Raw genomic sequence first — 19,191 nt, forward strand, 5'->3', positions numbered from 1 at the left:
GACTAAAAGAAATTTTACATTTTCACAAACAAAAAGCGAATAAGTTAACATGTTCACAAACAAAAGAAGATTTCTAAACACAAAACACCCAGCTTTAAATATAACTCATATTCAAGTAAAATCCACATCTTCAGCTTTTAAAAGAAACATAAAATAACATTTGACATTTAAACATGTTTGGTGGTGCGGAATGTAAATATTTAGGTCTAATGTCTTTGGACCTATGCAACACATTTCAAATAAGTTAGTTTAAAATTAAATGTGGTCTTCTTAATGCATGCAGAGCTCCCTTAATCATATTTAGATGTCTTGCAATGGAGCAGCTGCAGAGAAATGTAACGGGGTCTAAAAGAATCACAGTTTGGCACAAAATAAAAAACTGAATGTTCGGCTGATTTACAGGAAGTACATCCACCTTTAACGGGTGGACGAGCCTGTACAGACATTTACAACATTTACCCTATCAGGACAGAAATGATCAACCAGTTCCCTGTTGCTGTCTCAGAATGGAAGTGAACAAATTAAAAGAAATACGTCACTCTGAGGCAAAATAAGACAAAAACTTCATTAAAATTAGCAGCTCTGTAAAATAAAGTATAAATATAAATAAGAATGCAAATGTGTCACTTCTTTTCTCTTTGGAGACTTTGGTTCAGTTGGGATCTTAACAGCACATTTTATTTTCAAAATCTTCCTATAGATGGATTTTCTAACTCTTTTCACATAAAAACAAACGTTTTCATGTTTATTACTTCCTTTCAGTCTGGACATCTGCTTTACCTCCAGATGTAAAGCAGATGTTCATTTGTTCAGTTTGAACAAATGAACAAACTGTCATTTGTTCAGTTTTTCTATAAAATATAAAGCATCGTGGCTTTAAAAAGAATCTTTTTATTATGCCTGTGCCGCCGCATGAAGCTATGCGCAGTTAGATCAGACCTTCCAGTGTTTGACTCATCTTATGAAGTTGGACAATCAGTTCAGGAGCAGTCAGTTCAGTAGATAAACACACAAACCTGCAGGAAACCTGAGTGCATGATGAGGATAATTTTTTTTATTAATTCGTGACTTGAGCGACCCATTTGATTGAATCTCCCTTCTTTGCCAGCTCTCCACACACTTAGCTGCCTGAGGAGTGTCCAATGACACAGCGTGGAACTAAAATGGTGTGAAAACAAAAACGGTGACAGTAAAAAAACATATTTACACGAGTGCAGTGTGAGGTTCTGTCTTATTTACAGAGAGTGGGGGCTTGCTGGTGCACATAAACTCCTGGCTGCTGCTCTGTTCAAACTCCACTTATCTCTGGGAATGTCCAGCAGGCCAGCGCAGTCCCACATGCGGTCCGCGTTAAAACGGGAGATTCTTCAGCTGCTCGAACGTGATGAAGAACTGGATCGGTTGCTAAGGAAAAGCTCAGGAGTTTGTATGAAGGAGAAACTTACTGGGAGTCAGATGACGGCCTTTCATTTTACTAGCAAATAGAAGATTGACATTCAAACACAGGCTGGGTGTAACAAACCTGAACAGAAAGGGACTGAGTATGGTGGGGATCTGTGATGCTGTTGGGCTATTAAAGTTCCACAGGCCTCTGGAATCTTCTTAAGAGTGCATAACATTATGGACATAAACTCAAGTTTTTTGTTCGCATTGCTAGATCTTGTAAAATCAAAGCTAGTTTCTTTTTATTTAAGTTTTACAGCTGACAAGATCAAAAAGTGCCAATAAACATATTGCTTTCCATATGTGTGTGTAGTTTTACTATATTCATTAATTTCACAATCATATGTCAATATTTGCAGCCACTGTTTACTTTCACCAAGTCACAAAACAGTTAATTGAGTATGTTGATATATTATTGCAATAAATAGTATGTTCTTTCTAATTTTGTTAACAGGGTTAAAGTGAAAAGAATAATTATCGGCAGAAGTTGTTCTTAAAAAATTTGTGGATAATTTTAAAAAATTGTGCGAAGAGGAAAAAAATCAAATGTTCTTCCCTAGGGATGGCAAAACTTGCGAAAGTAAGGGGGGATTACATTCTCCACTCTATAAATATCTTTAAAGTAAAGGTTAAATTTTTCTACACTATTCAAATTAATGTATTTTGATCCTCAATAGATCTACTTTTAGACAAAAGTGTTAGCTAACTCTAACCCATTTAACAGTCACAGACCACCTGACCTGAAATTGTCTCCGCAATAATACAACTTAATATATATTGCAAACTGAAATGAAAATATTAGTCTCTTAACTCACTTATTGTTGTTTTCTTTGTTCATCTTTATGAGAAGAGCGGCGCTGTTAGGAAATGTGACTGGCCACAACAAAGCCATGAACACCTCTACTTGGGCATTTTTGAGTTAACAAATTCTGAAAGTGTCTAAGCTTTCCAATGACATCAAACACATGGAAATAAAAAAGAAGTTGATCTTTACTACCAAGTGTTGTGTGCATTAGTAACATTTAGGGCTATTTGTGATGTAGAAGCACAATTAAAGAAAAATAGACTTGAGTTGCTTTAGCAGAAACAAAAAATCCTTTTCTGTACCATTGCATATAAAATAATCCACCCATTTCTGTCGATTTTATTTATTAACTGTATTTAATTAAATTAATTTTTTTAACAAAATAAAAATAACAATAGCTGTAGACAAACCATCACAAGCAAGAAAAGTCATAAAAAACAAAGAACAGTTCTGACTAACAGCGACGGGTCATATCACTGACTACGACTTCGCTTTCTCTAAGTAGTCCTGGAGTTGTTTTCTTTTCATCGGTGCCAGAAGCTTTTGTTTTGGGTGACTTGATTTTAAGCTTTCCATTTTAAGTTTTCCATTATCATTTTTAAACACAATCCTTTGGTAAGCTAGCTGTAGCGTCGCACTTTGATCTAGCCTCACGGCAAGTAAACGGTTGTTTACATGCAGTACCTCACGAACCACTAGGGGGCCCCCGCGGACCACCAGAGGTCTGGGGACCACAGTTTGAGTAAGACTGGTCTAAACCAGTGGTCCCCAACCTTTTTATTACCGCGGACCGGTCAAGACTTGTAAAATTTTGCTGCGGCCCGGGGGGGCTGCGGTGTTGGTGTTCCCGCTAAATCCTGAATATACCCAATTTATATATTGGACTTTTGATCGCAGCCTGTGGGGTTTTCCCTGACTGGGAACGAGAATACGACCTGCTGAATGTGACAGGTAGCCAATCAGAAAGCGCGGTGACGTAAGAATAGAGGGGAATCCCAAACAGCTGACATATCGAGCAACTGAGAGTCCGGTGGATATCGGAGATGATATGTGGAAATGTTTATTATTAAATCTAAATCTAAAGGTCATTATTATGTTTATTTAGTTAAAAATGTTAACTATGAAAAAACATAGTCACCTCCAAATCATAGTACAGCAAATAGAGCGGCTGCTCCCGCCTTTTCTTTTTGTTACATCTTTTATTTCTTAAAATGACTCCACAAACTATCACTATTGCTTCTGCATTGTCATCTGTGTTTGGTTATTCTAAATTCCCACTATGATGGGATTTTACTGGATTATCCTGTGGAATCGTGATGTTCGTGAATGGAATCGGTTCGTGTTGCTCCTGCCTTGGAGACACAAACCGATCGAACCTGTTGGACTTTTATCAGCTCTGTGGTCACAGAGGTTTGGAGAATCGGCTGACATTCTTAAATCTTTCCGTCTAAACCAGACTTAAGACTCACAAGCTCTATTCATCTCCTCTCACCGCAGCCCAAACGCTCTGACTCTGGTCGCTAAGGTAACGTTTATATATCGCTTCAAAATAAGATACAGATGTGCTACAAAAACAAGCATTTTACTTTCGTGAAAATTTTAACTCACGATACTGACTAACGGAGCCCTGAGCTTGTTTCTCTGCAACCAGACAGTCCCATCTGTGACTGATGAGAGACAATGACACCCGAAGTGTTGCTTATATCCACAGCCTGCTTGGTCTCTACGTGGCGAAGCAGCTTGAAGCTTCATTGCCTCATTAGCAGCCGGTCGCCGCATGTTACGCAGAGCGGGGTTGTAACGTGGGACTCACCTACCGGTCCGGGATAAATCCATTCTCCTGTCTCTTCTCTGGGCCTTTTCCCCTTTGCAAAGAAACTTTCCAAAGACATCTGATCTGTTTCTTACTCATTTTGCTGCTTGTGGSCTCAGTGTTGGCGCKCAAGTAACCGAGAGAATCCGGTTACAGGATTTTCAAAATAAAAGATCCTCCAGACTCAAATAAAACATAAAACGGAAATATTTCACTATTTCTTGCGCGGCCCGGTACCAATTGGTCCACGGACCGGTACCGGTCCACGGACTGGGTGTTGGGGACCACTGGTCTAAACTATTGTATTTTTTTGTTTCTTCACTGAAATAGGTTTTTCTATGTGCTTTTAAAGGATACGATGATATTCCAAGGCCCCAGTCGCAGCCAGTTTGGCCAGAATCCCTTATACAGAGCAAAGAATCCCTCGTTACTCCACGTCTGCATCACTCCATCCAGCGTTCCTTTGTACATGGGGCTTCCAGATACAACCCGCTGGTTCATCATGCGAGTCCGAATCACATCCACAGGGTTGGAGGCGATGGCCCCGGCCAGGCCACAAGTAAAACTGGACCTGTGGAAAACATTTTGAAAGTGATTAATACACAAAAAACAAGAACAATTTGCTATAAAGAAGAGACTGACATGAAATGTGTCAGGATGGTGTCTCCCACGAGGCCAGAGCGAAGGAGGTGCTTCTTCGTGACGTCATAGAAAGGAAGTTCCACTCCGACCACAATGGCTGCCCGCTGGGCAGTGGGGATGACACCCTGAAGAGGAAGAAGAAGAACAAAGTCTAACTTTGGCTTTATCGCAGAACAACTCTGAGTAAACTGCCTAGCAGTTTGTCAATATTTTCCAAAAATATTTCTATAACTGAAAGTAAAAAATTAAGCAAGTAAGATCTTTTCATCCTCATCTTTAGGCCTGGGGTTAGACTGGATATGGTTATGTATTTATGAGTAGAGGTCATACATACCATGTCTTTCAAAAGTATTCATACCTCATCCAGTTCTTTTTTTTGTCTTGTTAAAACTGCAAACTTCAAAGTAGCTGTTGCCATTTTGCAGACTAGCATAAGCACTGCCAGGGGGAGTATGGAGAACCAGAATTTCCCAACAGACAACTTAGTTCGAAAGGCTAATAAATAGATTCATAAACACAAAAACAAAAGATATATTATAATTTTAGTACGCTTTAGTTAAAAAAAAAAACATGACATAGTTCCAGTTGGTTAGTTTGTCCCCTTTAATTACCGTTTTTATTTATTTCAGTTCACAAAAATGTTTCCTCAATTTCAGTTCTGGTTATTTCATTAGTTTTATTTAACTATAATGACCTTGCCTCTGAACCCAGTCATCCCTGAACCCAATAAAACGTTCCACAGCAGCAGTTTTCCAAACATAATGGTCACAGAAGCGTCCAGAAAGAACCCACCCTCCACAGCCCTCTGGTGCCCTCAGTCTGGTAGATGTTGATGAAGTTGGACATCATGCTGCCCTGCAGTAGGCTGCCCTGCGCTTGCATTCTTATCTGGAATGAAAACAATTACGGAAAGTTAGAATTTTTTTAAAGATTCTCATAAATGTATGTTTAGCAACTGGTTTATACGTCTACCACTACTACAGTCAGCTGTTGACTTAATGAGAAATGTTGAGTTTTTCCTTATTAGTGACATCATCCTGATGTCATTTGCCTGAGTCCAGCATCCCTGGAAGAACACCGACCCGTTTCCATGCCAACATACCAGCAAAGCTGCTTTTATGTGTCGGCAAACAATCCCATCAGACTAATGTCACCATTAGCAATCACCTTGAGGACGTCAGTGGGGTTGGCCAGCATAGAGGACATCACCCCGGATACGACCCCGCAGAAGATGTTGATGATCAATGTCTCATCTGTGAGCCGAAGCACAGTCAGAAGTCACCACAGACGTTGAGGTGTTTAAACATTCAAACAAGTCATAATGGAAATATCCATGTTTTAAAAGTCTGACCTGATGATTCTGATTTTGTTTGTTTGGGAAAAAAAGTTTTTATTTACATAACATAACCAGATCCAAGTATAAAGATTTGTTATTTTCACAACTGGATCTTATCTGAAATCAATAAATATGTTTACATTACCATGTAAACATATTTACAAGGAAATATGTTTGGATATTTAAAATTAAATGTAAAGAAACATATTAACTGCTGTTTAATGAAGGTTAGCTGCACTACTTGCAAATATAAACTCCTAATAAAGACGGTTTAAAATCTCCATTGTTATTTTGTTCTCTTTTTAAAATGGAGAAGTCTTGTTGGAGAGCAAGTGCTGCTACTCATTTTGAATTTACACCAAATACAAATAAATTGTCAAGTAATGACCTTTTGAAAGCTGTTTTTACAAATTCTGACTTCACATGTGTTCTAAAAATAATCTGGATCAACTAAAAACAGATGCTTAAAGAAGCTGCACAAAAATAAGAGTGTGGAAACTGGTCACAATGTTCTAAACAACTAATCTTTACACATAACACCTATAGTGAGAATTCAAGGTCTAATTAATTCTAGTTCAAGGCTGCTTAAGTGAGGTCAAAACAGTACATTTACTGAAGAGCTTTCTAGTTAAAAAATATAGTTTATCAGAATTACACTCAATAAAATGAGTACAGGGCCTTCAGTCTTCCCTTCTTGCGTTAGATTGAGGAAAATCATGATTAAAATAAAGATAAAAAGTGAATTGAGTGCAAATTAAATTTAAAATAATTGCTTGGAGCTGAAATATTTGTAGCTCTGCAGTGTCTCCAGGAAATTTACTCAGAAACTGCACTGCAGTCGATGATGGTAAAGAGACACTGGGGAGAAGAGAATGTTGTTGGCAACGGCAGGTAGTGGTGGCAGATAAAGCAGGAACCAGTCAGTAGGAAAAAGTCATATAATGAATCATGAAGAGAGAGGGAAAAACCCAAAGAGCAGCCATAAACATCCCGACAGTCTGAAAAACATCATGGCGCCGCTTATTTACACATAAGTGAAGCTAAATGTAATTTGGATGTCAACCAAAGTCATTTTATGTGCACACTGGAGATAAAGCAATCACTCAAGTACCTCAATCTCTTTATCAAACCTTCAAAATACTTGTATTTTTTTTTTCAAAATATATCAGTCGTATTTCTTTTTCTAATACTCACAAACATAATCCTGGTCTGTAACAAAAAAACATATAATTCTGTTATTATTTTATCATATTTATCTTTGGTATCAGAGACCGTCAGAGAAAATCTAACCTCTAATTATTAGTACACTTCTTCTTTTGTAAAAAATTTCCTGAAAATCTAATTTCCTGAAACTTGTTTCCCTCTTATTTAGCTTGCAAATTACTGGAGTCAGGTTAATACAGTGACTCTGCTTCAAATAATAATAAAGGGAAGTTTTAAGGAGTTCTTCCCATTCTTTGTTTAAATTAAGTTGGCTGCATTGCTGCTGTGAGAAAAAATCTATTAAGCAGGGGTGTAAATACTACAGTCAGCTCCCAACATAAGTTTTTAATAAGACATAAAAAAGTGAAGTGAAACTTGTTGATTTTTCTTCTGCAACTGGAAGTTTTTACACCTAAAAAAAAGAGACTTGGTTAAGACCAAAGCATAATTAATGCTATTCTTGTCTAGCTGTGTGTCTGCAAAACTGTATAAACAATTCATAACTTTGAAATCCAAGCTTAGAGGATTTTTTTAAACATTGGAAATGGTTTCAAACTAATAGTTTATCCAACTAAAAGATGGAAGAATGCATAGGAGCATACTTAAAAAAAATATACAAACACTTACCTTCTGGGTGAGTGACAAAGAACCTCTTCAGAGAGTTGTACGTTCCTATTTTGAGTGTACCATAGGAAGCTTGTCTCAGAAGAGCCGGAGAAATCCTGTGCAGAGCGGTAAAATAAAATGAGTCAGTTGAAGTCAACAATTTATATGCAAGACGAGGAGTGAAACATCTGAGTCTAAGTGAAAAGTTTGCATTAGGATCACTGGACCAATCAACCCTGAACTGAACTAATATTGTGTAAATACACCGTAACACCAATAATAAAAGGTCAAAGTAAAAATATCAACAAATCTTGAAAGTGATAGAAAAAAACTAGAAGAAATTTTAAAAATAATAATTAATTAGTGGTCCATAAAAATTTTGGAATACAGTTCTCTAATATCTGTTGACCAGTGATGGCATAGTTACTTTGAAAAAGTAATTGTAATAGATGCACAACTTTACGGACACGTTCATTAGTGGCTGTTCTCACGTTTATTATGCTGTTCATATTAGTCTCAATGTTTGCAGTCTTCTGGAGCGGAATGAGAAGCTCGACATCATTCAGAGGTAACACATTAACTTGACATTAACAGAGACACGGATCATCGGGGAATTGATGGACAGGGAGAACCTGACTAAAACTAACTGGATCTCAGACAAAATCTGGGTTTTATGTCAGCTTATTTGCAAGGCCAAAAACCGCGACTCATTTAATCTGCAAGCGACTTGACAAAAAAAAAAACAAGCCCAAAGCTGCTTATAATAATCTGACTTCGCGAGCGAAACTCAAAATTGTCCCTGTTTTATCAGCAACAAAATGCGCATCTCCCTCTTCCCTCCATTGTTTATGTTTCTGTTGCTGTTGATAACTGTTGCATAGAAACTCCCCAAGACTGTAGAGGAGATCAAATTAAATTATAAAAAAAAATAGTAACGCACAGTAATGCAAAGAGATTTTGAAAAGTAGTTTGACTACTGGATTTGAAATAGCAACAAGTTAGATTACTGGTTACTGAAAAAAGTGCTCCGAAGTCAGTAACGCGTTACTTACATCACTGCTGATGACTAGATTCAACAAAGTGATAATTCAACCAGACAACGTTGCTTGTCTGGTTCATTATTGGTTATTACTAACCCATAATGTTTTACTGGCATAGGGCAAGTTTCTACTAAAGTCAGATTAAAATTATTCACATCCATAAATAAATATCCTCCATGAAAGCAGTTGGAGCTGTTTTTACCTCATTTTAAGAGTTTTGGACCGTAAGACGAGAGATGCAACAATCAATCACCCGGAAATGGGAATTTTAATTATTCTTTCCGTGTTTGGCAGGTGAAATACTAGAAAATTGGATTAGTATCCCTAATACTACTAATGCATCAACACTAAGAACTCCCACCTTTTTCAGTAAACTATTGCAGTAGTTCCTTTTTCTAGGTTTTGGAAAATGCCCAAATATCAAGAGTCTACTTTTGATGCATAAATGAGAAAAATCTTGTAATTCCTTCACTTTTACTACTACTGCTGCTTGTATTGAATACCCTGCAAAACTGCCTTATCAGGTTTGTGTTATAGATCACAAATCTGTTTTACTGCTTCTAGTAGGAAAAAATCTCCTGAAATATTCCCAGGTGTTCCAACATCACTGAATACTAGAAGACTCAGAAACAAATCAAAAACAGTGTGTCAGTTAACTAGCTATAAAGAGCAGTGATAAATTACCAGTGATTATCAAATCTTCATTTAAAAAGAGCAGAATAACACCTTTAAAGTTAATAAACTGGGTTTCATGTTAAAATTCTAAACTACTGAGAGATATGATAGAACATGTAATGTGTCTAATCTTCTATCTAATTTTGCAAAAATGTAAAGAAACATTTGGTGTTGTCCATAACTGAACCTAATATATTCCTAAAAGAAAATATGAGCTATCTGCTTATTTGAAGTAGATTGTTCTTAACCAGAAAATAAAAGAGGAAATCAAAACTCAAGAGCAAAATGTGAGCAAGACACGGCGGCCTACCCAGAGTAGAGCGCCAGCATTCCCTCCTCCTTGCTGATCCTGAGGAAAGCGTGGAACATGCCCTTGTAGCGTACCTCCGTGTACTGGCACTGACCCTGGACCTGTAGCCGGGTCTTAGCCAGGTCCACAGGAAATGTTCCTGAAGATGGAAAATAACACAGATTAGTATGATGATGAATTTTGAGAGGGATGTTAGCCCCAAATATTTATTGGGATTTTATGTGACAGTCCAATTACACAATCACAAAGGTGATTTTTCTACAAGTGAAATATAGAAAATTATGGCCCAGTGTAAATACTCTTATAGAACCATGTCTGCTGCAATTTGAACTGTAAAGATTGGATTCTGGGATTTTGTTCCATCTTCTTAGTAAAAATAGCTTAAACTCAGTCAGGTTAGATGGACAGTTTATGTAAACATCAGTTTTCCAAGTCTTTTCAATTGAATTTTGGTAAAACTTTGACTGGTCCATTCTATCTTCATTTAGCAGATGTTTTTTATTCAGACTAATCCATCTTTCCATCTACTCTGATCAGCTTCTACTGCATGATGTTTTACTATTAGGATGGTGTACTCAGTGTTAGCTACATTTACACTTAGACTAACTCTGTCACTTAATTATGCGACTGCTGAAGGTCATTGGTTGCACAGGATTTTATATATTGATATCAGTGTAAAAGCAACAAGATATTGTTTACTTTCTACTTCGCAATCCAATACAGCTTTAAATTGCATTAAAATGTGCGGTTTTAATGTAGAAAACCTCAAGAAGCGTGGGTACTTTTGCAGGGCATTGTATATTCTGTTATAAATTATACACAACATTAATCTTCAGTCAAATACCTGCACCTTTTACAACTTTTATAAATATTTATGTAACTGAAATAATTAATAATAGGATGATAGATTTTATACATATACAGCTCTGGAAAATAATACTAAACCCAATTCAAAACCAAATACAGATTTCTTAACTATTCCTTAGTTAAAACATTAGTATTGTTATTTCTAAATGAATATGAACTTGTTTTCTTTGCATTATTTGAGGTCTGAAAGGAACGCATCTTTTTCTTTATTTTGACCATTTCTCATTTTCTGCAAATACTTAATTTTTGCTTGGAATTTCGGAGACATGTCAGAAGTTCATAGAATAAAAGAACAATGTTCATTTTACTCAAAGATATACCCATCAAGAGTAAAATCAGAATAACTGACAATTTTAAGTGGTCTCGTAATTTTTACCAGAGCTTTATATTTCTACAGGAATAATTTTCCGGTTTAGCTAGAGGCTAGCTCTGACAAAAACCTGCTGATATCACATGAAAAATGCAAAGTGAGGCTAACTGCCATTCTGCTGTATCTTTGACTTTGTAAGCTGTGCACATGATCTATTCCAGACTTATTTATTAGGTTTATGTCGGATGGCCTTTAAATCTATTTAGCAGAATGCATCAGCTTCCCTCTGAAACCAGAGTCATCATCACTCTGCAGGTGCTGCTGCACAATTCCTCAGTAAATTTCAGAAGCTGGTGACAATTTATACATAAATCTGAAACAAATTAGTTGATACTGCCCTTTGTATTTACATTAAAATAGACTGAAGCGAGTGTCTGTGTGTATTGGTGCATCAAGTACCGAATTCTGCGACAATCGAGGCTATTCCTCCGTAGATGAATGGCTTCCAGTTTAAGTTGACCATCTCTGTGTCGGCGGCGGCCGCTTCCACCTGCTGCAACCCGGCTAAAAACAAAAAAAGACCCAGACAGAGGTCAACGCAATGCTGCAGCCTCTGACAACACAGCATGTCGACAAACATTGAGTTCTGGTGATGCTACAGATCAACAAGGCTCCTCAGCATCAGCATCCCAGCATACTGCGCCGGAAAAAGACGGCGAACACCGTCTGGGGAGTCTCTTACCGTTGGGTCGCGTTCCTATTGGCTGAGAGTTAAAGCAGTCAAACGGTTCAGTGATTCTATTGGCTGATGGATTACACCATAACTGAGTCAGTTGAGTGACAGCAAGCGTCACGAGCGAAGTTATCAATAATAACGCCAATAAACACACTGAAGTTTCAGATTGCCTTCACTTTTAGGTCTTCGAATAAAATTTAAATTAAATAAAATTGTGTTTCTGAACTATATTTATTACATGGAAGGTCTCCGGCTCCCTGAAGCTTAAGCAGATGGCTGTTATTATTATTAGGCTAACGGCCATTCAGCTAACACTTCGAGGTTACCGGCAGACAGTTAGGCAGCACTTTGAGCCAAAATGTCCCCTACCTGTTGCGTCGAAAAAAATCCCCAAACCACGGGACTATTTGTCTTTGTTTCCCATAGCTCAATGTGGTCCCGTGCAGTGACTTCACCAAAGTACAAGCAGGAAACTTCTTATCTACCGTTAGCTCTCCATTTGAGCTAGTGTTAAGGTCCAAATGATTGAAGCTCAACTTCCGTTTATACTTTCAAAATAAAATCTTTTCGCAGAAAACAGGAACTGAGTCAAGAAGATAGTTTTAAAACAGTATTTTCCTGGTTAAATAAAGAAAGGAAAAGTGAGGCGCACCACGAGGTTCTCACTTCTGTCTGCAGTGTGTCGAGATGTGTTTCCTAATTAGTGAAAGTCTAACAGCATTAAAGCCTTGAGTGAAACAAAGCTAAAATAAAAGTGATTTTTAGCTTTGTTTCATATAGAAACCCATCCATCCATTTTCTGCCGCTTATCCGGGGTCGGGTCGCGGGGGCAGCAGCTTGAGAAGGGAGGCCCAGACTTCCCTCTCCCCAGCCACTTCTTCCAGCTCCTCCGGGGGAACCCCAAGGCGTTCCCAGGCCAGCCGAGAGACATAGTCCCTCCAGCGTGCCATGGGTCTTCCCCGAGGCCTCCTCCAGGTGGGACGTGCCCGGAACACCTCACCAGGGAGGCGTCCAGGAGGCATCCTGACCAGATGCCCGAGCCACCTCAACTCCTCTCGACGTGGAGGAGCAGCGGCTCTACTCTGAGTCCCTCCCGGATGACCGAGCTTCTCACCCTATCTCTAAGGGAGAGCCCAGCCACCCTGCGGAGGAAGCCCATTTCGGCCGCTTGTATCCGTGATCTCGTTCTTTCGGTCATGACCCAAAGCTCATGACCATAGATGAGGGTGGGAACGTAGATCGACCGGTAAATCGAGAGCTTCGCTTTTTGACTCAGTTCTCTCTTCACCACGACGGACCGGTACAGCGCCCGCTTCACGGCAGACGCTGCCCCAATCCGCCTGTCGATCTCCCGCTCCCTTCTTCCCTCATTCGTGAACAAGATCCCCAGATACTTCAACTCCTCCACTTGAGGCAGGACGACCCCGCTGACCCGGAGAAGGCACTCTACCGTTTTCTGGCTCATATAGAAACAAAGCTAAAATTCAAGTTGTTTATTTTCACTCATGAAAGTTTGTATTTCATGAAATCAATGACACAAACAGCAGTGTATTACATCTATCTGAAACACAGACACAGCATTTTATCTCTTTGTCTTTATAAAAAAAACATCAACAGTCGACTCATTTGTTATATAGAAAAGTCATTTTAATTTATTTATGTACTTTGCAATTTATACTTTCCATTCACTCATTCCATAAGTGTGTTAAAATTTACATCACTACAACATTCTTTTCCCAAGATTTTGCTTCCTAAAATTACATTCAGATAAACAGCTTGAAATGATCCACCATCTTATATTTCCACACTTCTTTGCAAACTCACAAGTCCAACAAAAAAAGAAATCAGCTTTTCTCTTAACGCAATGTCAAACTCACTGAATAGCTGTTTTTGGTTAACGACTGTAATTAATTAGTCTATAAGGAATGAAAAATACCATCTAGTCTGTAGTGCTAGTCGTACAAAATTCACATCATAGGAAAGGCGTATTAATACAGCCCATTGAAACTGATGTTGGTTATTGTTTCACTCAACACTGCTGTTTAGATTTTCTAGCAAAAAATGGAAAAGTATTTCATGGACCTGTTGCTCATCTGTTAGATCCTATTTGCAGCTAAACAGATGAAATAGTAATAGTTATGGAGGTCATGTTTAAACATTGTGGACCATCTAAATTTGTGTCATTTAGCCTTTTTTTCACTTGTTTTACATACTTTCTTCTGACTTTCTTATAGCTTTTCTTTCTAACTTACAGATTATCCTTATTATCAGTGATGATGTCTTCATCACCATCTTAGATCTCGTCTTTCTGACTCACCAAGTTAGTTTCACATGATAAATTTGGTCTATTATCACGAACCTACTGACAAAATATCTGCTGTTTCTTGGTAAAATGTGGAAAAAAATAGTTACTTTAGATTTAAATGAAAAAGGACTTAGTTGGAAGTCCGAAGTTTCGGTTGAGTTTTCATCCAAACATCCCATTTCAAAAGTAACTTTACTTTTAACTGGATTTTTTTTTCACCCTTTCACATGTCTTTTAAGTATGTAATTTAGAATTAGACTCTCAAAAAACAAAATTGTAAATGCTGTAAATTATAAATATAATTTATGGTACACATTAAAGATGTCAAAAAGGCTATACATGCAATAAGGTAGATGAAATAATGTAACTCATCAAAACTTGACAAAACTGAAACATCTTCACAAACAGCATGTGTTAGATGCAAGGAATGTGTCCTCCTGAAGCCAAGAAATTACACGTTTTTGTCTGCATAACTCAAATCTTTGTGATTAATGTTATAGAAAAACTGAAAATGTATGAATACTGTAACAGAATGTTGTAACGCCTACTCTGGGTAATCTTGCAAACGGTCAAGGCAATTGGTTAGTTAACTTTTCTCTTTTGAACCACACTCATATATTACAAGTTATTCTACCAAGTGGGGCTGCACAGTGGCGCAGCTGGCGCAGTTACTGCAATTCAACTGCTCAACATGGGTAGAGCAGTTGCCTTGCAGCAAGAAGGTTCTGGGTTCGATTCCCGGCCCTGGTCTTTCTGCAAGGAGTTTGCATGTTCTCCCTGTGCATGCGTGGGTTTTCTCTGGGTACTCCGGTTTCCTCCCACAGTCCAAAAACATGACTGTCAGGTTAATTGGCCTCTCCAAATTGCCCCTAAGCATGAGTGGTTAGTGGTTTGTCCTGTGTGTCTCTGTGTTGCCCTACGACAGACTGGCGACCTGTCCAGGGTGACCCCACCTGTCGTCCAGAACGTTAGCTGGAGATAGGCACCAGCAACCCTCCTGACCCCATCAAGGGACAAGGATGTAAGAAAATGGATGGATGGATGGATTCTACCAAGTAAAAAAACATTTCTTGGTATCTTAATGTTTTTTTTGTTGTTCTTTTTTTAAATATTTTGTATTTTAAAAGAATTGTCTTTCCAACAATTTTTACTCATGATCAAACATACATTGTCAAGTGTAGAAAAATAAATCTGTTTTCATCTTCTGGGCATTTTTAAAGCTGTTCAGACAAATATGAGTCGATTCAAACTCTGCAGTTCCACACATATTCCTTTTTTCCTTTCTCTTCTTTTATTTATTTGTTCTTGCTCTGCTGGGAGGCATGCTCGGTCACGGTCACAGTGACATAGGAGGTTCAGGGTTGCTCTTTCGAACACAGGAAGTGGTGTGAAGTCACAGTGTGGTTCTCAGCATTCGGATGACACGCTGGTAAAGTTGTTGGAAGACGGTCGACAAACTCCTTGAAGAAAATAAGAAACAGTCTTCAGACAGTTTTTTTTTTTAGAAAAAAATTACTTAATGGGGACATCCTTTACAAACTTACGTTTACCCTTAGTCACTAATTTAAATTTAAAATGTACCATCCAGAGTAGTGAGAAAACATATTTAATGTCTTTCAATAAATCACACACACTGTCACTTTGTTTTAATGAGGGTCAGAATTTAATATTATTTTCTAGACAAGAATTAATTTAGTTTTTTCCTAGAGTATTTGACTGAATACTCTAGGTAAAACCTAAGCTCCTGAGGAATCAGATTTCTCAGCCTAAATTCAAGTATTCCGACACTAAGCATTTCTTGGCATCTTCAGAAAAACAATAGCTGATGAGGGTCAGTCCATCCATCCTTGGTAAATCTCCAAACCACTAGCAGATGACGTTTGAATTATAGAAAAGTCTGTGCCAAATAACGGATACCTCCAAACCAACCATTAATAACTGTTTAATAACCACTCACTATACTATAATACTGGACAGGGAAATGTGTAAAACTCAACACATTTCTTCCAGACTTCTATTGCGTCAACAAAGTTGGTATTTTGTTGAAAAACCCGCTTCATCAAATCCTATTGTTGTCTTCTGCCCCCTGGAGGAATATCTAAGTACTACATGTGGCAAGTGCTATTTTGAGAATGTAGTGGGTTCTCTTGTATTGTCTTCTTCATGCTAATGAAGAAGACAAAACAGTACATCGTTGCTAAACTCTGCAATATTTAAGTATCGTAGTAAATTTATAAGAGGTGTTAACCTCGTTAGGAAGCTGCCAGCTTTACATTACAACATGGAACATCGTCTGTGTAGCCCCCATGCATGCCCTTAATCCTAGCATGTTACGCATCCTAGGGCAGTCTTCATGCTTCAGGCTCCCACAGATAAGATTCTGAGGTGCCTCGTCAGCAGAGAAAGCATGTCATTTTCATTCACCAACATGAGAAAACAGTAGCAGAGACGAGTTCTACGCACCCAAATCTCAAATGTCTACAGCAGGAAATGAATTGTAATCCTCTGTCTAAACAATAGCTCTACTCAAAACACCAACTATGCATCTAAATGTGACAAATGGATAGCATTTATTATCTAGTTTGACCTTTCATGCAATGTAATAACACACATCCTATTTTAAAATAAACAAGGTTAATGAACACTGTTCCTACTCTGAAACAGCAAAGAACATATTGATATTATGATACAAAGAATTCGGAAAGTGTGAGAATGTTTCATTGTTGTTATTCTGGTAAAAGCATTTCAAAAAATGTTGACATCAATTTAAAGATGAAATTGTTTGAATATCATCACTTGTGTAAGCCTTGAAATACTAAGTCAACCAAATTTATAAACCCATCATATTATTACTTTCCCATAAATCAGCTACCAATCCATGCATAACTTGCAAAGTGTTATGGCAACTTATACTCAACTTATCTGGGTAGTGTAATCCCTTTACTCTATAGACGCCAACTTGGTAAACTTGCGTGTTTCATTTACAATTAGCCGCCATTTTTGCCCCTGTGAATTCACCATAAGTTGTCTGTAAAGGATTTGACAAACTCACCGCGCTCCCACTGAGATAATATTGCTGCGGTTTGGGTGGAGGCAGAAGAGTGAGGCCACACAGTAAACACAGCACAGAAACATGGAGACCAGTCGGCGCTTTAAAGACATCTTCTCTCCTGGCGGAAACATAAATGCAATAAGTTTCCCTAAAATCAGTGTCATCCTTAAACCCAACTGTTTATAGATAAGTATAACAATTTCACAGATTAGCAAATCTTCTGCTCTCAGACACAATGAATTGTAAACATATTCACATCGCATAAACCTCCATATTTAATAGAAAGCCCCTCCACAAAGACAGCTTGTGAAATTTGTGACTGTGATGCAAAACATTGTGAAACATGTTGAGGGGCTGTGAATAGATTTGCAACACATTGTGTGTTCTATGGAGTGTTTCTGTTGAACCTTTTTGTGAGTTTATCTTCTTTATGTCTCTGAAAATAAACAAAAGAAAAACTGAAGAAAGAAAAACTTTCTATTCTACATCAGAGGTCTGCAAACTGAGACTCTGGTTCCAGAAGGACATAGATGGTCCTCTGCAACCTTTTAATAACTTTGACTAAAAATAATAACAACTAATGTTTTTAAATAAAGATATGACAACAAATGCAAATTGTAACAGTTTTTCAGTTTTCGATCCATCCATCCATCCATCCATCCATCCATCCATCCATCCATCCATCCATCCATCCATCCATCCATCCATCCATCCATCCATCCATCCATCCATCNCCATCCATCCATCCATCCATCCATCCATCCATCCATCCATCCATCCATCCATCCATCCATCCATCCATCCATCCATCCATCCATCCATCCATCCAGAGAATTTTTTCTTCATTTCTTTCCACAAATATCAACATTCTATTGAGGAAAATGTATCCATCCTATTATTTCTTTTTTTTACTTTAAAACCTAGAAGCAGTCATAAAGTGATTCTTTAAAGATGACAAGTCATTACCCATTGTAGGTATTTCTCAGAAATGGTCAGTTTTCCTTTTCTAAAAAAACTAAACAAGCTTTATTTGGCTGAAGGGCACAAATGGCTCTTTGGATTGTAAAGGTTGCAAACTCCTGGTCTACATGATAACATTTCAGACACAACTCCAACATGAAGCAGAATCTAACTTTGCATTAATGCTTTGCAGAAACAGTTGCAGTGTTTTGCAGAAGATCATCATCACCTTAATAATCCTGTCCAGAAACAAACTCCTCACAGATTGGTCTTCCTAAACGGTGGGAATCCTCACGTTGGCTCAGCAGAAGTCCAGAAACCAGATCCCAGGCCCAGGTGAAACCGCTAGAACCCGTCGCAGCCACAGACTGTTGGTACCAACAGAGGTGTAAACAAAGCCCGAAGCTCACTGGGTTTCTGCTGGGGACCAGGCACAAATAGTGCTGACACATGCTTTTGTTTTAAAAGCTCCTGAAAGGTCTAGCATTGGGTGAATGACATTCCCACAATGTTTGTCTGCTGGAGTGATTTTGGTGTGTTGTTGTGATGGTGAAGGGTGACGGAACAAAGCAACTTCCTCTTATGTAGCTTTGAGTTTCTGAGTCTTCTACAATTAAATCTTTAAAGTTCGATCAAAACACTTTTATCGGTTTGACCGACACAGTAATAAACCACCAGCCCTGCCTGTTGTGACCCACTAAGTGAAGCTGATGCTCTTAACACCAAAATAAACAAGAGTGAAGTTTAAAATTCACCCACCTTATAAAAGAAAAATCATTCAGGAATCTTGACATTTTTTACATTTTCATAAACAAAGTGGGGCATAATTGTGAACTGGAAGATTTTTTTTTCTTAAGTCAAAATGAAAAATGGGGATGTAAACTTATGGACAGTCTCCTTTATTCTGATTCCCTGTAATAAAATCACCTTCTACGTCAATGCAGTGGTGTGAATTTTTTTTTTGCCCTCTTCACAATTTCCTGATTTTTTAAAATGTTTTCAAGAGTTTCAGAACATCAAACCGATTTAAATATTAGTTGAAGGCAACACAAACAAACACCAAATACAGTATTTTAAACAAAAATGTT

At 38.0% G+C, this 19,191-nt stretch overlaps 1 protein-coding gene and 1 long non-coding RNA gene across 4 annotated transcripts; both read right to left on the minus strand.

Moving 5' to 3' along the window:
• Positions 1–1,032: 1,032 nt before the first annotated feature.
• On the minus strand, positions 1,033–12,322 carry slc25a14 (solute carrier family 25 member 14). 3 transcript variants are annotated; one of them, XR_535431.2, is made up of 9 exons: positions 11,510–11,752; positions 9,874–10,012; positions 7,870–7,964; positions 5,871–5,956; positions 5,496–5,591; positions 4,704–4,828; positions 4,419–4,632; positions 1,240–1,392; positions 1,033–1,158 (listed from the first exon to the last, which is right to left on the minus strand). XR_535431.2 is itself a non-coding variant. In XM_008428467.1 (9 exons), the coding sequence occupies exons 2-9, from the start codon at positions 11,571–11,573 to the stop codon at positions 1,351–1,353; spliced, it is 861 nt and encodes a 286-aa protein (XP_008426689.1). In that variant the 5' UTR covers positions 11,574–11,614; positions 12,156–12,322; the 3' UTR covers positions 1,033–1,350. The 3 variants fall into 3 exon arrangements, 2 of the variants coding, with proteins under 2 accessions (XP_008426689.1, XP_008426688.1); XM_008428467.1 differs by adding an exon at positions 12,156–12,322 and having other exon boundaries at positions 1,033–1,392; positions 11,510–11,614; XM_008428466.2 differs by having other exon boundaries at positions 1,033–1,392.
• Positions 12,323–15,385: 3,063 nt separating this feature from the next.
• On the minus strand, positions 15,386–18,481 carry LOC103476262 (uncharacterized). The gene is made up of 3 exons (XR_535432.1): positions 18,333–18,481; positions 17,144–17,261; positions 15,386–15,551 (listed from the first exon to the last, which is right to left on the minus strand). It is a non-coding gene; the product is annotated as an uncharacterized LOC103476262 (long non-coding RNA).
• Between the last annotated feature and the right edge of the window lie 710 nt (positions 18,482–19,191).

Source organism: Poecilia reticulata, linkage group LG14, assembly GCF_000633615.1.
Source record: "Poecilia reticulata strain Guanapo linkage group LG14, Guppy_female_1.0+MT, whole genome shotgun sequence".
Classification (NCBI taxonomy): Eukaryota; Metazoa; Chordata; class Actinopteri; order Cyprinodontiformes; family Poeciliidae; genus Poecilia; species Poecilia reticulata.

Coding starts and splice junctions, on each gene's coding strand:
- slc25a14 (XM_008428466.2), bottom strand. CDS start 11,690: ATGTTTGTCGACATGCTGTGTTGTCAGAGGCTGCAGCATTGCGTTGAC. Junction 4,829..5,495: donor GCACCAGAGGGCTGTGGAGG/GTGGGTTCTTTC, acceptor CTTCCTCTTCAG/GGTGTCATCCCCACTGCCCA. Junction 1,393..4,418: donor TGGGGCCTTGGAATATCATC/GTATCCTTTAAA, acceptor CAACCGATCCAG/TTCTTCATCACGTTCGAGCA.